The following is a 20,783-nucleotide window of genomic DNA, read 5'->3' as shown; positions in this document are numbered from 1 at the left end:
GGATTCTCAAGATCTCCAACACCACAGTTCAAAAGCATGAATTCTTCGGTGCTCAGCTTTCTTTACGGTCCAACTCTCACATCCATACTGGTTCATATTCTCCCTTCTTCTCCAGTGTTTACCTAACAAGAGTATGTGGAATGTGTTATCTCAAATGGATCTCATTAGGCAGTTCAGTGAGTCCAAGAGTCTTTTGTGAGAGTTTGAACACATCAGTATGTAACGTGAGTGGAAGACTCAAGGGGAGCAAGTGTGAACATAATATTCTTTTAACAGAACAGCAGTGTTCAGGAGAGAATAAAGATTATATGCAGTTCAGCTCACAGTGGGGCTCTTACAGCCAGTGAGTTATTAATATAATTCCAGGAAATCAACTTTGGGTGAAATGATGCTCATAAAATAACATTCCACCCCCTCCAGCCTCCCTCCCTCCTGGTCCTCCTGATGATCAGCAGCCAATGGGAACAAAGTCATTTGTCTTCTGCTGCTTTGATACCATCATCACTATGTTCCAAATTAGTTTTAATCCCTGTTTGAAACCATACCTGCAGAGCAACTGAATTATATCCCTTTTTATAAAACAATTACTTGTTAACTATTTATTTGCTTATTTGTATCTTCTTATTAAACTTCTGGGCATTTTAACTAGTACTTTGACTTATCTGATTTGTGTGCCTAAGGATGCAAAATTAGTAACATTAAATCCCGTTGCTTCAAAAATGGTTAATGTATACAGCTGCATACTTAACAGTACACCTTCATGACCCTTATGGAATTAAAAAAAGCAATCCCTTGGTGCTGAGCGAGACAGTATATTGCATGAACCAGTTTCATTCTCATTTTACTTGTGCTGAGATGAAATTGATGATTCCTCTTAAATAGCATCATGTTTTGAATAACAGAACCATGTGACCATGTAAAACCCCTGCAGACAGTAGCATAGTGACCCCATCATCGTGTGTGTGTGGTAGTCAGTCAGTCGTGTCCGACTCCTTGCGACCCCAGGGACTGTAGCCTGCCAGGCTCCTCTGTCCAAGGAATTCTCCAGGCAAGAATATTGGAGTGGATTGCCATTCTCTTCTCCAGGGGATCTTCTCAACCCAGGGATTGAAACTGGGTATTCTGCATTGCAGACAGATGCTTTACCACTGCACTGCCTGGGAGTCCCATCAGTGTCTAACATGGTATAAATGAAGCCATGAGATGTCAGCTTCTTCTTTGTATTTTTAGCTTCTTGTCATTTGCTCCCTAATGTCCACATGCTTCCCTCTGAATGTTTAACCTGGATGTGAAGGCCACGTTAAGGTGCTGAGACTGGGCATTAAACCTCTCTCTAGTGTTAACTATTGTCACCAAGGTCATAAGAACAGCTTGTTTGCTTATCCTGAGATTGAATGGACCTGTGGAAATAACCTGTTTTGAAGGTGTATTCTGTTTGGTCAGCCTTATAAGTACTTAAATTATAAAGATTTGTGAGATCCAAGCCCCCATCTGCTAAAGAGACATACCTCCTCTCCACCTCTTAGGGGTGGAGAAGAGGATGAGACTCCTCTGCTCACTGTGGAGGCAGCCAGCGTCTTCCTGGGGGGCGGGGATCATAAAGTCTGACTCAAAGGAGGAGGAGGAGGCTGCACCTGAGTTGATGGTCACTGCTGGTCTCTGTGGTAGCAGAGCATCCCATGCACTGGGGACCCTGAGGCCTGAGGGAAGATGGGTGACTGCGAAGCAGTGGAGTGTGGAGCCGTGGATTGCAGCTGGAGGGTGGACTGTTCCATAGGACCTTGTTCCAGGGGTGTGGTGCCAGGTTGAGGGTCCCGTCTCCAAAGCCAGTGAGATGGATTGTTCTCTCCCCTGCAGGAGCACGATGGCTGATTCGGGAGACATATACGTGGGTCAGTAATAGAGTTACTTGGGTGCCACTGGAAATGGGCGTCCAGAGGCACAGACCCACACCCAACAGAGCACTCCCGGGGTGGGCAAGACCTGGAGGTGGCCGTAGCAGTGGCCCTCAAGTGGGTGTAGGCAAACTCAAGACACCTGGGTGTTCCCAGCTAGCCTCTCCCTAGCCCTACCCACTGCCCAAGTGGAGAGTAGCAGGGTTTGCCGATGTGACTCATAAAGGCTTTTCAGGGCCTTCTGATGCCTTCTTCCTACTAAAAAAAGGGGAGGCGGGGGTGGAGTGGGGTGGAGGCTTTCCAGGTAGAGGAGATCTGAGGGCCAGGAAGGAAGGAAGAGAGTAGAGCTGGACTCTGTCAGGTGGGGAGGGTGGGGTCCTTGCTGACTCGGGAAGGATCAGTTGTCACTTTGTTTTAGGCTCAGGAGGCTTCTGCAGTTGTGTGAGATGAGACAAGCTCCTCCTGAAGGAGTTGTTTCACCAGGGTTTCAGTGTGGTTGAGGATGCTCATTGAGGATGTGCTGAGTTCTTCAAGTCCAAATATAGCAAGAAAGTTGGCCAGAGGGAGTGAGGGGAGAGGGCAGCCAGACCCCCACACCCTCTGGCGACCCTTTGGGATTGAGGATTGGGAGAGGCCTTGAAGTTAGTTAAGAAGTCCTCAGTCACCCAAGGCAGAAACAGCCAGAAGGCATGGGGCTACTTTGAGAAAGGGAAGGCCACACAGGTATGAACTGTGTTAAGGAAGTGAGGGGCTGAGGATCAGATGCTCTTTTCAGGGGAAGATGTATCACTTAGGAAATGGATGTTGGCTTTAAGTTAGTTGCTTTTTTAATGTTCCTCTTGTTTTTAATAGGCAAACATTTGTAGACTAGAAGGAGATATCTTTCAGAGAGGAAACAATTGAGAGTTCAGAGGCTGAACGTTACCCTCCCATGGCCACTGACCTGACACCTAAACCAGAACCCATGAGACAAGTAGGTTAACTCAGCTAGAGTGACTCAATGAACACCCTCATGGAGTGATTTCCAAGCTTCCTACCTGGCTTGGGAGTCCAGGGACAAATTGTGTATTGGGTATGTTAAAGAACACAATTTATATCTAAAAGGTAATTGGAAAATCAACCTGAATTCACTCATTTTCTTCCAGAATGCCAGGAATTGGCTCAGTTTCTCAGCAGTGCTCCTCCATCCTCGGGAACTGTTTTTCTGGTGGATTTAATACTGTGAGAACCCTGAGAAGCTGATGGAATGTCTGGGCTTCCTTCCCTGCACCTGACCCAGCGTTGCCAGGCTTGGTCTGCATGGGAAACCCACCCTGGCCTGGTGGCTGTTCCCCACACAGTCCTCAGATCAGTAATGTTATCGTGTCCTAACTTAATGGGCACAGACTCACAGTTCATAAAGCAGCTGGGATAGCGGGTGCTTATCAGAGTATACTTAATTGATATTTATCTCATAAGAATTAAAATCATGTTGGTGCTATTAATGTTTGGAAGCGTATTGGGGTGTTTCCTTTTCCTTGGTGTGATGGGAGGTATGAGTGCAGAAAAGCACATAGGGAGAGCTTAGGTGTTAGAAGGGACAGGAAGAGGATGGGGCTGGTTATACAAATTTGGTCCAACTTTAAATAGGAGACCTAAAAACCAGGAAGATTTAAATCCTGAGGAAGACAACTGCATAGGCTGTAGCCCAAGGAAAGCTATGACAAACCTAGACAGCGTATTAAGAAGCAGAGACATCATTTTGCCAACAAAAGTATATAGTCAGAGCTATGGTTTTTCCAGTAGCCGTGTACGAATGTGAGAATTGGACCATAAAGAAGGCTGAGAGCCAAAGATGCTTTCAAATTGTGGTGCTGAAGAATACTCTTGAGAGTCCCTTGGACTGTGAGGAAATCAACTCTGAATGCTCATTGGAAAGACTGATGCGGAAGCTCCAATACTTTGGTCACCTGATGCAAAGAGCCAACTCTTTGGAAAAGACCCTCGTGCTGGGAAAGATCAAAGGCAGGAGAACAGGGTGCCAGAGGATGAGATGGTTAGATAGCGTCACCAACTCAATGGATATGAATTTGAGCAAACTCCGGAAGATAGTGAAGGATAGGGGAGCCTGTGTCCATGGAGTCGCAGTCAGACACAACTTAGTGACTGAACAACAACAAGGCCAAACTCGTGCAGCTGGCCTGTCAGCTGTGGTCCAGGCAGGCAGGAGTGCTCAGTCACTCTGTCGTGTCCGACTTTCTGTGGCCCCATGGACTGTAGCCTACCAGGCTCTCCTGTCCATGGGACTTTCCAGTCAAGAATTCTGGAACAGAATGCCATTTCCTACTCCAGGGGATCTTCCTGACCCAGGGATTGAACCTATCTCTTGCATCTCCTGCATTGACAGGTGGATTCTTTACCACTAGCACCACCTAGGAAGCCCAGGAAGGAGAGACTGACTTGGCTCTAGTATTCCTGCAAGGCTGTTGGCCTTTATTGATGAGCACAGGTTGAACTAAAACCAGACCTGAGATGTGCACACCTCTCATTTGTTTGCTGTTTAAGCTACTTCTCTGTTGCCTGTATTTTACCTGTTAAACAGGGATGTCCAGGCACTTCAGTCAGTTCTCTCCAGAGCCTATGACTGGACCACTCACCCTGCCTGGTGGCTTCCACTCTGCCTGTGGCCTTCCCTGCACGGCTGAAGGAGTCTCTCTCTTTATAAGCTTTCATCTTATACTTGTACCCTCTTTTCTTTCTGCTTTCCCTGATCGAGTTTGAGACGATGCATTGAATTGTCAGGAGGAGTGCAAGGTACATTATTTGGGAATTTGGGTCTAGTGGCCTTAGTCCCCATGAGAACACCGTGGCACATGTCTGTATACTTGGCCTTGTCACTGGGTGATTTCAGAACCTTCTAATCCTCAGCTTTCTCCCACATGAAGTAGGAATAATAATAATAATAATAATAATATTAGCCAATGTATAAGCTGTTTGACCACGGAAGTTACTTCATTAATGACTTCGTCCTGATCTTAATCTTCCTTGAATCCCTGGAGATGCTTCTGGGCGGACTGAGGTTGGAGGGATGTGGAAGGGGGGTTGCTCAGGGTTGCCCAGACATTTCTCATCACATAATCTTGGCTCAGCTCACAGCTTCTGTCCTAAAATACCAAACCTGTTGCCTCTTTGCCATGTTGTGTTCTCCTCCCAGGAATCATTTAGGTGTTAAACCTAGAGACTGAGTCAGAGATTGCAGAATTTTTTAACAGTAAGAACCTCCCAGGTTTAAAACACTTGGGGCTTATTCCAAAGAGGCTCTGCTGTGGCCATTTTTAAGCGTGGGTTTTGCCATGCGCTTGACGAGTGGGAAGTGGGCTGCAGCTGAGAAGTGCGAGTTCTTTCCTGGGTTGGAGCATGGCCTCACCCATGATGGGAGCCCAGTGACCGGGTCTGAACTGACCAGGCATGCACAAGACCATTGTCTGAATTTCCAACCCAGCCCCAGCCCTCCAGGGCAGGGAGCTGTCTGCTGGTTACAGAAACAGGAAGAGAAATGAATGTCTGCATTATTTCAGTAAAGCGTCTGTAACGCGCTGGAGGGGTTTGTTTGTATCTTTTGATCGTGGAAGGAGTGTGACACTGCATGGCTCATCTTGGTCTCCAGTCCTGCTTAAAATTCCTTCCAGCCGATTTCTCCTCTCACTTGGATCTGGAGAAGAATCAGGACTTGGCTCGGGGCCACCAGACGTGCCGGGACTTCAGAGTTCTGCAGTGACATCAGCTTCAGTTCTCTGTAATGGGGACTGACTGGTTCTAAAATGATCCACGCAGGTCGCCGTGTAGCTCACAGGCACTGCTGCTCTCAGCGTATCATGGGCCTGTGTTTTTAAATAGGGTCAGCTCTCTTGAAGTTGTCACTTGAATGATAGGTGGTACAGAATTTGGTGCTACAGCACCACCTTCCTCATCACTGGGGTAGGGGTGGCCTCTGTTCACCTCGATTTTCTTCATCCTTGTGCACACAGGCGTAAATTGACCCCCAGAGTGAACTTTCAGATGTAGACAGAAGATTGGGGGTCAAGGACGTAGTTTCTTAATACAGAAAGAGCCCATCCGGCGGCAAGAAAAAGATAATAATAAATATGATGGAAGAGTGTAACTTAAGTGGTGTTTGGCTCTTTAATTTAAAAGAATCATTTAATTTTTACATAAACTTAATTTTCTGGGTCTGCTTTGGGGCCATCCTACATCCTAGATAAGGACAGATGAGGGCCCAGCTGCTCTGTATGAGAGTAAACAGGTGTGTTTACTGGGAAACACTCCCTTCAGTCTTTCAGCCCTGTTTTCCTTTTATATTAATATAAATACTAGAGAACCACATTCCCAGGGGACGGCAGGCTCCGCCACCGCCTCTCAGCCTTTCCTCAGCTCTGCCGGCTCATGAAGACGCCTGCTAAATCAGAACTATGCAGTGGGGCTCACGGAGGGGTTATTGAGTGAGAGGATTGGGGTAAATACAGTCTTGTTTTCAGCTTATCAGGTAAAATTACAACTTAAGATCTAAATCAGGCTGAGAAGGCTGGAACATGTGAGGCTGTCCCAAACAAGCAGAATTCTAACTTTACCCAGTGAATTCCATGGAAACAGGCCCCGGAAAGTTGGGAAGAAACGTACGGAAGCTTGCTGTGTGCTCTGTCTCTTTCCTGTGGCTTGTGGTTGGGGGTCATGAGCATGAACTCTGTGGAAGAGAGCTGCCCTTTGAAGAGAGCGGGTTGCTTTCTGCCTTCGCCAGTCAGTGCAGGGGCTTCATTGCTAATGACCGTGGGGATGAGCTGGGCTGGGACGGGCTGGGAGCCGCTCTTCACATCTTGACTTTCTTCAAAAATAGAAACAAACTGCTCAAGTTTTGAGAAATTAGATCTTTCCTTGGAACATTTTCCTGACATTGACTCATAGACATAGGATCACCTGCTTTGACCCTCTCTTTCTCTCTCCACTTACTTTTCATTACAGGGCAATTTTCAGCCATTCTGCACAATGGTCAAGAGAATAATAAAGCAAACTCCCTTGTACTCATCACCCCAAATCTTAAAATTGTTACTTGCTCTATCATTTTCTTGTTATGGCTATTTTTAGTAAATTACAGACATAATGCTATCTACCCACCAATACTTAAATACACATTTTTTAAAAGACTATTTTCTTATGACTACAATTATCTTGACCTTTTCATCTCTTCTGAACCAAAGTGAAGGCACCCTTGTGGAGTTAGCACTGTTCCCTTGAAAGTTCTTTCTGCTTTCACCGGGCAGGTACTTAAGGAACCCCTGGGATATCCTTGAGGCTCTGGCCTTCGAAACAAGACAAGTGGGGTCAGCTTCCGTCCTTTGGCAGGAAACTCAGATGAGGTGATGGTGTGCGTTTCTCTGTCTAATGAAATAATTAGTTTTCCCTTTAGCTGGCTTGCCTCTGAAGCTAACAGCAGCTTAGACAGCTGACTTGTGAACCTCATTTGTGTCTTGTCCTGGTTACTGGCCTAGAAGCTCCTGAAGAGGGTTCTGTACATTTAAAAGTGATAGCTATTTAAAGGTTATAAATTAGAAAAGTCTCTTCTACCTTTTTTCTCCTAATAATACACATGGCATACTTTTAAATTTAGCTTCAAATACCAGATAATTGACACACTATTTCATGTAGGTTTTTTGTTTGTTTTTTTAACCTGCTAGATTAAATGAAATGTCAAGGGACTTGCTTGTGTTATTTTAATAGTGTACTGCCACTTTGGGCTGTCTCCCCAAACTCCTTAAAAGCCTGACATCTCTGGCAGTGCACTTTCACGTTCAGAAGGACTTGGTTAAAATAGTCTTATCTGTGAAGCTTCCTCAGCATCACCGTCCGTGGAAACCCCAGTGCCAGCCCCTGAGAAGGACATGGCCATGCTCAGTACAGCCTCTGCTCAGAACGCAGCTACCTGAGGACTCCAGAAAGCAGGCAGCACTTTTGGGACTGAAATCAGAAACCTTGAATAACGCTCATAGTGGGGATCCAGTCCCGAGGGTCTCTTCCTGCCCTGGCTCTCCCAGCTCTGACCCAGGTGCAGGCCGAACCTGCACAGGGAGTGCTGAGAGCTCGTCTTTCTCGCTGGAGGACAGGGTCACCTGTGCGTGGGAGAGAGCGAAAGGCACTCCGCCTCCACAGAGCACCAACCTGCGAGCGCTCTGAATCCCTTTGTTCAAGATTCTTTGTAGAGCTCAGTCTCTATCCCCCTTCCCTCCTGAGGTCAGAGGTTGGAGGTCAGCATGTGGCTGGAAGTTCCCATCTATTATCCAGTGTTTGGTCCTTCTGGTGACCGGCTCCTACCCTGAATCACCTCATCAGCCTAAACTCAGTTGTGGTCAAAGGGAGCTCCAGAAAGGAGACAGCATGCACTTTGTATCCTCAATGAAGCAATGAAGTTACAGAAAAATGGTCTCTGGAAAAAAAAGAATAAATATTGAGATTGACAAAACATTACATCAAGATGCAAAGAGAACCAGCAAAGAGAAAGAAAAAGTTTAAGAAATCAAATTTAGTTCTAAAGTTTGTGACTTTAAAATTGGTCAGAAGTAGAAATACAGGAGACAGAAAGCAGTAAAAAAATAATGAGAAGCAAGAAAACTAAAACGGTGAAGATTCAACATGCAGATAATTATCCTTAAAATATGGACTAGAACACTTGGTAACAAAGCAATGTGTAAACATAAGCCATATTTCAATAAGTATAAGTTTTCTCTTTCTTCTCATGAAGTTACCACGACTGAGGTACCAAACCTGACAAATGCAGTGTGTATACACATGCAGATATTAATACACACGCACACATATACGTAGACACACAATGCAGATGAATTCAAAATGAAATATTAGCACTTAGCATCCTGCAGTATAACAAAAGCACAAAAACTTTGGCCAAGTGAGAATCATTCCAGGACTGCTCTGATGACTTTCTATTAGGCTGCCTATTAATATAATTCATCATCTTAATAGGTGAGAGGAGAATAGTTACTTGATAAAATTAAAAATGAATTTTAATAAAACCTTATAATAAAAATAGAAGAATACTTCCTTTACATAAGAGAAATTTTCTTCTCAACTATCATCCTGCACTAATGCTTCGATACTGTGTTTCATTAATGTAATTAGAACAAGGCGGGGATGTATACTAAGTGTGATTCATTTAACAACTTCTGGAAATGCTAGTCAATGTAATAATTAGGTGCAAAACCAAAGTGAAAGTATACATATTCTAAAGAGAAGGCAAATTTGCATTATTTATGTCTGGTCTGATTTTTAACTTTACACAATAAAAACCATTGAAAAATTATTAGCAATAACATGAACATTCAGCAAAGTGACTGATTACTAAGTGAACATAGATCAATACCATAAACCATAAAAGTCCAGGCTACCTCTGGGGAAGGGATGGTAGCAGATACCATGGTGGGGACACAGGGGACCTTTTAGATTTTGTAATGTGCTATTTCTTAATCTGGGTGGTGCTTACATTTACTTTATTAGTCCTTAAACTCACATCTGTATCTTGTATACTCTTCATATATGATATACTTTACAATTTCCTTAAAACTGTTACCCTTTTTAGATATTAAAAATAGCAAGGAAATTTGGGGAAGGAAGATAAATCTGATTCACAGTAGCAACAGTAACAATGACACAACATAAATGAGCTAAGAGTATATTGGACATTTGTATAGAAAATTTCATAAAACTTTACTGATTAATATGAAAGGGTGTTTGAATAAATGAAGGAGCTGACCACGTTATTATTACATGGTGAGAGCCAGAAGATTAAGGGTATAAATTCTCCATAAATTAAATCATAAACTTGACACATATAGATAAAGTGATTTTAAAGGTCAAGTAGAAGGATAAATGTTTACAAATACCCATAGAAATTAAAAAAAAAAAAAAAGATTTGTGAAAGAAAACTACTAGTTATTAAAATACATTTTGAAGGTTCAGGTAGAAAAAGAGCAGACATTCTAGTCAATGGAACAGAGTACAGTTCCAGAAACAGAATCTATATAAGAGTTTAACATTTGGAAAAAGAGTGAATTACTCAATATTCTTTGGGACACAGGGCTAACCATTTGAAATTTTTCTAATCCTTACCTCTTACCATGATAAAATAAATTCCAAATATACTGAGGTTTTAAATGCAAAAAAGAAAACACAAAAGTACTGGAAAAATTATTAGAATTAAAAAGCTGTAAAGGAAGTGATAGGCTTTATTTAATACTAATTCTAAGGTTTGTATGGCAAAGAAAGCAAAAAAACAAAACTTTAAAAAAAACTATGAATTGGGGGGAAATTGTGTAATATATAACAAAGCCACCCTCAGTTTTGTTAATGTATAAAACACTTTAAAATCAATAAGACGAGAAGGGCATAAACAGGCAATAAGCCAAAGAATAATACAAAGAACCGGAAAAATTATTAGCTGGTATTTAACCTCAATAATAATCAAAGCAATTCTAATGATGTGTCATTTCTCACCTATCAGTAGGACAGAGGGTTGTTTTTCTTTTATGTTGATAAACGCAGTATTTCCAGAAGTTAAAAAGTGGATATATTCAGCTTTGATGTGACCATAAATGACACTTTCCTCTGGAGAGCCATCAGACAATGGCTGGTCATTCAATAGGGGTACCCATTCATCAGGCAGTTCCCTTGCTACAAATACATCTTGAGGACAGCACACTCATGTTCATGAGAAACAATGTTCTGTGCATCAGCTTTTGTATTGTCCATGATATATACAAGGACACGTTACAGAATAGCATGTATAAACGACAGTGTTTTCATATAATGGAATACCAGTCAGCAGGGGAGCAGAGTAAATTCATGAAACCAGCAAAAGCATGAATAAATACCTAAAGCATCATGCTGACTGGAAGAGGTCTTATACAAAAGTACGTACTCAGTGAGTCCTTGTATGTGAATCTCTAGAACCGAGGAGTAAAAATCAGTGGAAAAATCAGAGCAGTATTTACCCCTGGGGGCAATGGGAGGAAGTAGGAATTGGCTGAGAAAGGGCTAAAGAAAATTCCCTGGGATGTTGGTAGAAGTCCCTGTAGCAGCTTGGGTACACAGGCACATGCATTTGTCAAAACCCAGTGAATGAACAGTTAAAGATGTGTGCACATCATTATATGTAATTTTACATCAAAAGATAAAAAACAATGAGCAAATACTGAACGTTGGTTTGTGTGCTGAAGAATTTAAAGGGAAGTAAGTATACCTCTTCCTCTGTCTCATGAAAAATGAGATGCACTGATGGATGGAGAAGCAGAAATGTGATAAAACAAATGTAATCAAATGCTGATGGTGGAGCCTAGGTGGTGGGATCCAGGAGCTTAACTCTAAAATTCTTTCAACTTTGTTGAACGTTGGAAAATACTGGGGGTGAGGGGAAAGCTGTAGTGTGTATGGCAGATTCTCTTACGGTAAGAAACAAAAGCTAAACAAAACCCAAGTGTAGATGTTGATTGTACATGTGTGCTAGGCACAGTCGATGCAGAGGGGCAGTCTGCAGTGGGGTTGGGCTGCAGGACCAACTCCACTTTCCCATCGTCTGTATTGTTTGGGCTCTTCCAGGGACTGATTTTATTTTATCCCGGCACAAAATAAATCAGCATGGTTCAGTTTTCTGTAAGAGGTAAATATGAAAGTGTTAATTGTTATCTTAGATTTGGGGGTAATTTTCACTTGTAATTTTCTATACTTTTAATTCTTATGATAAATGTATGGGATTTTTTTCTAATTGGAAAAAAAATGAGTATATTTCCATTCTCAGAAACAATAGCATCCAGCAGTTATATGACAGTTTACGAAGTTACAGAGTTGAGTTTTCTTTTTAGCATCCATTAATTTGTTCTTCATAAAAATCTTGAAGCCAGTCACTTGCAAGAGCAACAGGAAAAAAAAAGATATATGAAATATTAGGACTCAATCTTATACCATATTCACTTGGTGACACATTTATGGAGTATCAAAACTATGTGTTAGGGCAGCCTTCTAAGTGCTCGTGACACACTGATGGACACAGTAAAAGAAGTCCTTGTCCTCATTGAGCTTATCTTCTATGATAAAGACAAGCAATCAAAATATATATTAAGGTAGCAATAAATGCTATTTTTAAAAAGCACAGTACACGAGTAGAGAATGAAGGTGCTATTTTCTTAGGCTGGTCAGTGAAGGTAGAAGAAATCCGAGTAAAACAAAGGAATAAACCTTCCAGTTTGGGGCAAGAGGGAGCAACCTGTGCAAAGGCCCTGAGGTGGGGCTGTGCCTGGCAGATGGAAGGAGGAGAAAGTGTGTCTGGGTGACTGGAACTGGTTAAGCAGAGTGAGAGTGAGGAAGTAAAGTCAGAGCAGGGACTGGAAGCCCAGGGCAGGGCCTTGGGAGGCTAGGCAAGCACGCTGCATTTCATCCTGCATGGCAAGAAGCCGCTGGAGGGTCAAGATGAAATGAATTATCCCCGCATTTCCTCATAAAAGGTTTGCTCTGGCTGCCTGGTAGAGAATTCCTGGGAGAGAAGTAGGGAGCACAGGCAAGAAAGGAAGCAGAGAGGCTGTTCTGGAAAATGTGAAGGATGCTGGGTCCTGGCCTGGGGCTGTGTCCTCAAGGAGGTGAAGGACATAAGGCCGCGTCAGGAGACCTATTTGGTTGTCCCAATTGGGATGGGATGCTGCTGGCATCTCATGGGTAGAGGCTAGGATGCCACCCCCACAGCAAAGAATGATCTGGCCCCAGTGTCCTTAGTGCCCAGCTGAGAAACCCTGGCCTGGAGGGTCAGCAGGCAGGCGGTGAGCAGTGGTCAGGTGCTGTGTAACTTCCCCTGCAGTTCGGAAAGGGCAAGTCAGACAGAGAGGAGTCAAAAGTGGCCCAGCCTGTTGATGAGCTCCAGCAACCAGCACAGTGTAGTCAGCACTAAACGTCTGCCAGCTGTTGCGTTTATTGTTATAATTACTAATATCCAGCTTTGTGGAATTGTCGAGCCATTTTTATTGTCTCTGATTTTGCCTGATGTAGTTCTGGTGCAAAGGGAATGAATACAGGCTGAGGTACAGTTTTGTGGACTGTCAGTCACTGGTTCATCCATGCTGCTCATACCATATCATGCATATTTTAAAGTTGCATAGTGTCCCTATTTTTAATTTCTTCTTAACTTTATATTTCCAGCAGATTTATGATAATACTTATTTCCCAGTTAATAAATTATTTTTATAAAGTCTAATTCCAAAATGTGGTCAACAATGAATCTAGTTTATTAAGTATTTTTCTCTTGATTTTAGGTTAGAATACTTTCCATTGTGAATGAGACACTGAGAAAGTCTGGATTCTGCTAACTTCCTCCTGTTTAGCTGTAGATGGTTTAATTGACCTTGTAGTCTCTCGGCTATAGGCCTAGTCATCTTTGACTTTGCTCCTGGTTTGGGGGGTGCAACTCTGTATCCTGAACCATGGTTGTAGCTCAGGCCACACCCCACAGTGGAAAGCCCCAGGTGTTCGTAGCCCCCCAGTGTGGCACTGGCTGTCCCTGTCTATGTGCATCTACTGGTGAGCAGGCGTGGAAATCTCTGCTCGGTGCCCTTCAGCTCTGATGTCCCCAGGGCTCCTTGGGGTCTGATCCCGTGCCTGTGCAGTGCCCAGGTCAGCCCAGGGTCCTAGGAGAGTTTGGCTCCTCCTTCCTAAGACTTCCCCCGAAGCTCTGGGCTTCTGATCTCCTTCCGGTTGAGCTGTGTCCCTGATGCTTTATGAATTGGGGAGCACGTGTGGGAAATACTGGTTAAGGTGGATCTTGTGCAGTTACTCTTCTTGTAAAGATCGTACCTTCCCTTTCTGCCTGAATTTGTTTACTCTTTGATGCTTTCAAGTGGTTACTTTTTATATTTTATCCAGAGCTTACTGTTGTTATTGACAAAAGGATTAGTCTGGTACAGACTATTCTGTCATTATAGGAATGCCGAGGTCCAATCAGTAAGCACGTTGCAGAGGAAAAAACAGCAGAGCAGTCCTGTTTGCATAGGCCTCAGAATTGGACTGGAAGGTACATTTCCCGTAAACCATTTCCATCCACAGAGCGATCCTGATTCACATGGAGCCACTGTCAGAGCTGCCTGTGGGCGGTTGCAGTGATGTGTGGGAGCAGGTGGGCCGAGCTCTCCGACAGGGAAGCAAACAGGAGGATTTGTCCGAATGGACTGACTGGCCCTGTGGAGCATCTGGGCAGCCCAGCCACTTGTCCCCGAGGGAGACGGGCTCTGTCTCATTGGTGTTTCTGCTGCTCTGTGAATGGAGAGCACCAGCCAGCTCGGCCACAGCCAGAAATATAACTTCCTCTGTGGCTGAGCAAGGTGTTGCTCGCTGAAGCCGAGAGCCTGGTGGGGCTGGGTTCTCAGGGTTCCCCCATCCCAGCTGGAGGGCCAACATGTCAGGAGCCAGTTGCACACCAGACGTTGTCGTCATGGTCTTGTCTGTCATCTTCTGATCTCTATCTCTAAGGGTCTCTATCTCCTTGTCTTTCTCCCTCGTCCTTACCCATCCACTGTACACCTCTCACTTCATGTGCCCTGAATGTGGCCTGGTCCTTGTATTCATCCCCTCCCATGAGCACACTGGCTTTTTTCCGACCTTCCTCTGCGTTTCACATCTATCTAGTGATACGGAAATGTGTTTTTTGGGTGTATTTGCTCTGTGCCTGCTTCTCTTTTCATAGAGGGGGTTATTTGTTCTTAATTTTTAAAGCAGGTGAATTAAATGCTTTACATTTCTCCTGTGACCAATGCTAAGTTGCTTTTTCGCTCTTCGTGACCATTGATTCTGTCCTGCCGTGTGCCAATAGCCCTGACAGGAATGAAGGGATGGTCTTCAACCTCCTGTCAGTGCACACAAATTAAATGATGCCTGGCCAGTCCCCCAGTCCTAGTTCCCCCCCACCCACCCCACCCAGCCCTCCAGGATGGCTCTGCAGCAAAGATTAAGTCTCATAGCTCCTATGATTTTATGATAATTAAAATGATATGGACTTCCCTGGTGGCACAGAGGTTAAAGCGTCTGCTTGCAATGTGGGAGACCTGGGTTTGATCCCTGGGTCGGGAACATCCCCTGGAGAAGGAAATAGCAACCCACTCCAGTATTCTTGCCTGGAGAATCCCACGGACGGAGGAGCTTGGTGGGCTACAGTCCACGGGTCGCAAAGAGTCGGACATGACTGAGCGAATAATTGAATTCACTTTTTTTTGTCTTCTCCCACAAATTTCTTTTGTGTGCCTCAGGGTGGTTCACTGATCCTTCCATCACTCTCTCCAGCTTTACTTGCTTAAGAAGGAAAAATGGAAAAGTGGAGCCTGTTCCATCATCTGGGTGGAAGCTTTCTGTCAGGTGACTCTCACGAGGACCTGCCCCCAGCCGCGCACAGGGGGGATCTGCCTCACCACCTGTAGACTTGTTTTTCTCCTTCCACTGAAGACTTCCAGCTGCAGCTCAGTGTTCCTGCCCCTTTGAGAGGCTGCAGGGAGATTTTCTTCATAAACCTAAGAGCTGACAGAATTAAGAAAATCTTGGTTTACCTTTTCACTGTGGCAATCCCCATGCCCCACTTCCTCTCTTTGCTTTTTCTCTGGGACTGTTGTATTCTCCCGTTACATATCCCATTGCTGTGATTCACTGTCTTCTCTTTCTTTGCAGGTTCTGCATGCAGAAATGTGTTAGTCTGGTGCCTGGAGTCACACTGGATTTGATAGAAAAGTAAGTCAGATTTTAAGCTATTGTGGCTTCTGGTGTGAAGGGAGTCTCCATTTTTCACTCTTGGTTCTCAGAAGTACTTCCTGTCAGCACAGATGTTTCCCTTTCATGTGTTCTTTTGTTCTCTGATTAAGGCCTAGTTTGTGATTGTTACATAGGACAAGCTAAATTTGGGGCCATATTAAAAGGAAAAGAGTATAACTGGAATCCTTTTGAACATTTAAAAATACTCTCGACACTGAACCAAAGCAAAAACATATATATCGTTACACATACAGACCAGTCATTGCACATAGAGACCACTCTGCTCCTCAACTGCAATAGTCAGATCATAGCTTAGCATCTTCCCCATGTTCCTCAACTTTCCCTTTCACCTTCTGCAACCTTCCATTTCCCCCACTCAGGGAGGATATAAACCCAGTGTTACGTTCTATATAAGGCAGGTGTGGTGGTCCCGGCTGGAGGGGTCCTTCATGAGGTGCAGTGGTTGCTTGGCCTCTCCTTGTCCCCCCAGGTCCTGGGGCCGGCTTGTCTGCTCCTGTCATGAGCCTCTTTGGGTCAGTACACCATCTCAGAGCTTTAAACTTGACCTGCATTTTATGTTTGTTTGCGCGTTCATTTCATTCATCCCAATTCACCTAGGTAGCTCCTAACACTTCTTCTCTGAACCCCATTTCTTCTAGAATTAACGTACGGACTGTTCCCTAAGTCTTGATATACAGAATCGTGTGGTAAAGCAGAAAGGCCCGATTTTAATTATTAACCTCAGGTAGAAAAAGCAAATCTTCTAGGTTTCTCTCCTGGAAGACAACTTGCCTGTGTGTCAGGGGAAATGCACAAGAATATTATGCCTGAATGCCCACCGCAAGTGCACTGTGGAATCGATCACATGCGTTCCCCATGGGAGAATACAGAGTGTGGTGGCTGCACTTGCATCAACAGGGAGCGGCCTTTTGTTAAGAGACTGACATGACACCCACCATGGGCTGCAGAACCGTGCATAACTCTCTGTGTGTGAATACATATCAACAAGACATGAAATAAAATATTTGCACTCCACTCTGGGTAGGAAAGTGGAATTTGGAGCAAGAAGCAGGGAGGAGCAATGTTAAGGAACTGTTTTTCCATCTCGTTTAATTTTTTTTATAAGAATATAGATATGTAAAATATAGGTACAAATAAATTGAAAAGAAAGAACCAACAAAATATAATCAGGTTACCTGCAAACAATTCATTGAGTATAATTCCTTTCATTAAATATTGGATAAATGTCTTAAGGAAATCATGTGACTGGTCACTGCATCTGTTTACTTCAAGATGCTTTTGTCCACAAGCAAAATGGGGTATTGTGACAAGAAAGAATTAGCGTGACATTGATCAGTGCCAGCAGGACAAACAGGAAGGCCTGTGGTCCTTCTGCTTAGAGTGGGTCTTGGTTTCCACTGACCCACAGTTGAGGAGATTTCAAAGCCATTGCTGGAAAGGCAGTGCTGGCCGAGGCTGGGAGCAGGGAGGCGCTGATAGATGGGCACTGCAGGCTGGAGGGGAAGCAGCGGGACTTGCGGTTGGGACTGATACCAGCAGCAGAGTGGTGTTTGGGGCGCTGGCTGTGCTGGCTCGGTCAGAGCAGGGAGCACAGACTTCAGTGTGTCATGTTCACAAGGATCAGGGAGGGTTCAGGCCTGGCTGTCTCCCCCACAGTGTGTAATACAGAGTGCACCCATGCTTCTTTTCAAAGTCCTGCTGCTCTGGGCAGATGCAGCTGCTGGTTTTCTCCACATCGGAGCTCTGGTGCTCTCAGGGTTACATGGTGGGGAGAGCGTGTTGGTGGTCTCGTGTCCCTGTTCCCATCTTTGCTGGGTGGCCCGTGCTCCAGGGGTCAGTGTGGCCAGGAAGCAGGGGGCTGGGTGGCTGGGTGCTGAGTGCTCTGTTAACCGGCCTCCACGATCGCCCCGTCCTGGTCACACTCACACAACTCACTTCTAGAGACAGGACTCAGGGCCTCTTCTCTCAGGGGAACTGCTCCTCCCTGTTCTAATCCAGCTTCACCTCCAATAAGGACTGAAACCGAGAAAACCATTTACAAGTGCTAGGCAAACAAGGCAGCCATTGAGAAACAAACGTCACATGGAGAGAAGCTGAAAAATAAGAAAGGGTTGGACCAGCCTGGTCATCCGGCATGTTTGGTCCAGTTCCCTGGTGAGATTTCAGAGTTTGGAAGCCGTCCTGTTAGCACTCATTCACCAGTGCTGCTGCGCTCTGTCTGTGGGTCTGTACTTTCCCCCCATTTCTGAGTGCCAGAGCCTCCATCACCTGTACCACAGATCACCGTAGACTTGTAATTCTCAGATAAACCATTAAAACTGTGATAAAGTTACCTTCTTTCCTAGCGAAGTGACTTCTGCTGGCTCGTTCAGACAGTTCTGAAGAGGAATCTGGCGTTTGGTTTGCTTCAGCTTCCTCAGTGGCACTCCCACCTGATGGTGTCAGGCCAGCCTGGTAGCCAGGTGTCTGGACGTCTCTCTGTGGTCTTTCCTGTACACAGGCCCTCGCTCTTCCAGACTTCCATGTCTGAACAGCCAGCTCTCATCCCGTCACGTTCTCAGACTTAAAGTGTGCATAGCACTTGACACCCTAAGCATGATCCACAAAAGAAAAAAATTGACAAATTGAACTTCATCAAAGTTTAAAATGTTTACTCTCTGGAAGACACTGCTAACAGAGAGAAAAGACAAGCTGCAGACTTGGGGGGAAATATTTGCAAATCACATAGCTGACAAAGGACTTATATCCAGAATATATGAAGATATCTCAAAACTCACTAAAACAAAACAAAAAAAATGGACAAGAGACATTTTACTGAAGAGGGTTTGAGGTTGGGGAGAAACCTTTACTCACAACTTAAACTGGCTAATGAGGATTGAAAAACAGAAGCAGACACCTCCTATATATGATAAGATTTTAATTTTTTTATCAAGTGCAATTTTCGTAAATCACGACTTCAGAGTTTGTAGCTGCCCGTGTTCCCAGAAAACACCCAGTGTTGGCTCCACCCTCCCGAGTGCTGAGTGACTTTCTCAGCTGGCGGTTGTGACTTCCGGTGGCCCTTTGAAGGCTGGCTCACAGTGTCCTTTCTTCTGCGTCAACCCCTGTCCTGTCCCAGGCAGTGCTACAACGTTGGTGAAATGCTGAAAAATTGGGTGTCTGTGTGTTTTAATTTAAAAAGAAAAACATCATTAATAGCACTCTCAGTGGGAATGGGGGCAGGGAAAGGGGGTGGTGGAAGACTGCAGACAGACAGACGTGGCCAGCCTCACCCTCAGGAGTCACACTCACTGGGCGCACAACTCTCACCCCTGCATTTGTCACCATCGCCCAGGGTGGATTGAGGAGCATGTGGTCGGCTCTGTGGGTGTCAGCTCACCCCCACAAATACTTTCTGTTCTCTCACCACTTTCCCGAAGCTGCACTGGGAATAATGGTTAATACTACTTTGCATTTCTGAAGCCATTGGATTTCTGATAAAGACTGAGGTGGGAGGGGGTGGTTCATGGAGAGAGTGTCTTTCATATACCAGCCCCAACCACCATTGGGTGAATGCCACCACACAACTTTTGGAAAATTGTGTAAACAAGTCCAACAGTGCAGTTTAAAAAGAGATCATTCCCATACCAGATAAGTTTGCATTTTATAAAAGCTTGTTGTCCAGATTAACTGGGATAGGCTATGAGCATCCAAAATGAACCATACTTTCTTCCCAAATGGAACTTCATCTGAGTGGCTGGTGATGGTGGTGACAAAAAGTGAGTAAGAATAAGATATTTTAGAAACCTCAGAACCTCTTTGTTGTGAATAACTTTTCAAGGTACAACGGTTTGGGTCTGAGTCATTGTTCTTGGAATACAACTTAGCAAACATACAGTTCAGGTGAGACCCATACACGTCATCGTTTCCAAGAGGAGGTCTCTGTACTCAGAGAACCTTCCTGGGGAAGATGTCTCATTATTTTCACCCATCATCATTTTCTGGAGACTTGTGGTCAAAATACGCAGCTCTTGGATGCAGCAGGCTCTCGGTGTCTGCATCTCTGGGGCTGTGTTTGGTCTCCACTCTATGTGCTGGGGCCACTTGGGGTTCCATCAGGATCATAACTCATCGTGATGTTTACCTTCCCGTGAATGAAGCAGGTTCGCGCGGGAGCTGTCCTGTGCAGTGATTCCTTGCTCGCTGTGCTGAGTGTTTGCACCGCTGCCACAGGCCAGGCTGTCCAAGCTGCTTTACCCTTTGCCTCCGTTTCATTTGCAGCGCCCTCCTTGGATGGCCATTCTCACCGTATCAAGCACTCTTTGTCCAGTGGATGCCCATCCTCTGCACAAGCTCTTCTGCTTTTGGGGCGAGGCCTGTGACTCACCTAAAGAGGTGCAAGGGACGTTCAATAGGGTGTCATGGGCACTTCTCCCCAAAAGGCTCACCGTCACTCCCAGCAAAAGCCACTGAGCTGGTGGAGCCTTTAGGGGATGAAGTGAGAACCGCACGAGGACTTCCAGTGCATCTCATTTGTGCGTCTAGATTAATTGGCAGGATATAACTTGTGCTTAGTTACAATTATAGGATCAAACAGAAATTGGCTTTTTTTGCTCAGTTCCTTGGTCCTGTTTCGTTTATTCTGTAGCAGCTCATTATTGCTAATGAAATCCTAAGCACTGTCGATTGGTGGGGGAGAGGACAAAACTCCATCAACAAGGAAGCACCTAAGAAGGCGTTGCTGTGGGGAGAGTGTTTCCTGCATGGAAGGTGGGATAAACCTGTGTTGGGGGCTCCTGGAGACACATCAGCAGAGGGTTGGGAGGGCTGCCACTGACATGTTGCTGGTTTCACGAGTGTCTTAAGGCATTTTGCATCCAGTGTGACTCTCTGGTTTCAGCTCACCACATGGAAATTCTTGAACTTGAGACCCTCTTCATTACCCCTAAATGTGAGGGTGACTCTGGTCACTGTACCACCTGATTAGAGTGACAAGTCACAACACAGAGATGAAGCAAAACCAGAAGGACACTGGGTTGTGTTGTTGAGTTTTGTTTCCCTCCCTCAAGTTTAATG

The 20,783-nt window shown here is 44.8% G+C and overlaps 1 protein-coding gene across 2 annotated transcripts in view; it reads left to right on the top strand.

Moving 5' to 3' along the window:
* The window catches only part of RPTOR (regulatory associated protein of MTOR complex 1), a 323,215-nt gene that overhangs the window by 179,640 nt on the left and 122,792 nt on the right, over positions 1-20,783 (top strand). For both annotated transcript variants that reach the window (XM_061392613.1, XM_061392614.1), the window contains exon 7: positions 15,627-15,686. In XM_061392613.1, the coding sequence (XP_061248597.1) occupies positions 15,627-15,686 (60 nt within the window). The remainder of the gene's footprint in view (positions 1-15,626; positions 15,687-20,783) is intronic.

Source organism: Bos javanicus, chromosome 19, assembly GCF_032452875.1.
Source record: "Bos javanicus breed banteng chromosome 19, ARS-OSU_banteng_1.0, whole genome shotgun sequence".
Taxonomy (NCBI): Eukaryota; Metazoa; Chordata; class Mammalia; order Artiodactyla; family Bovidae; genus Bos; species Bos javanicus.
The sequence above is the reverse complement of the archived record's forward strand: the minus strand, read 5'-3'. Positions and strand labels throughout refer to the sequence as shown.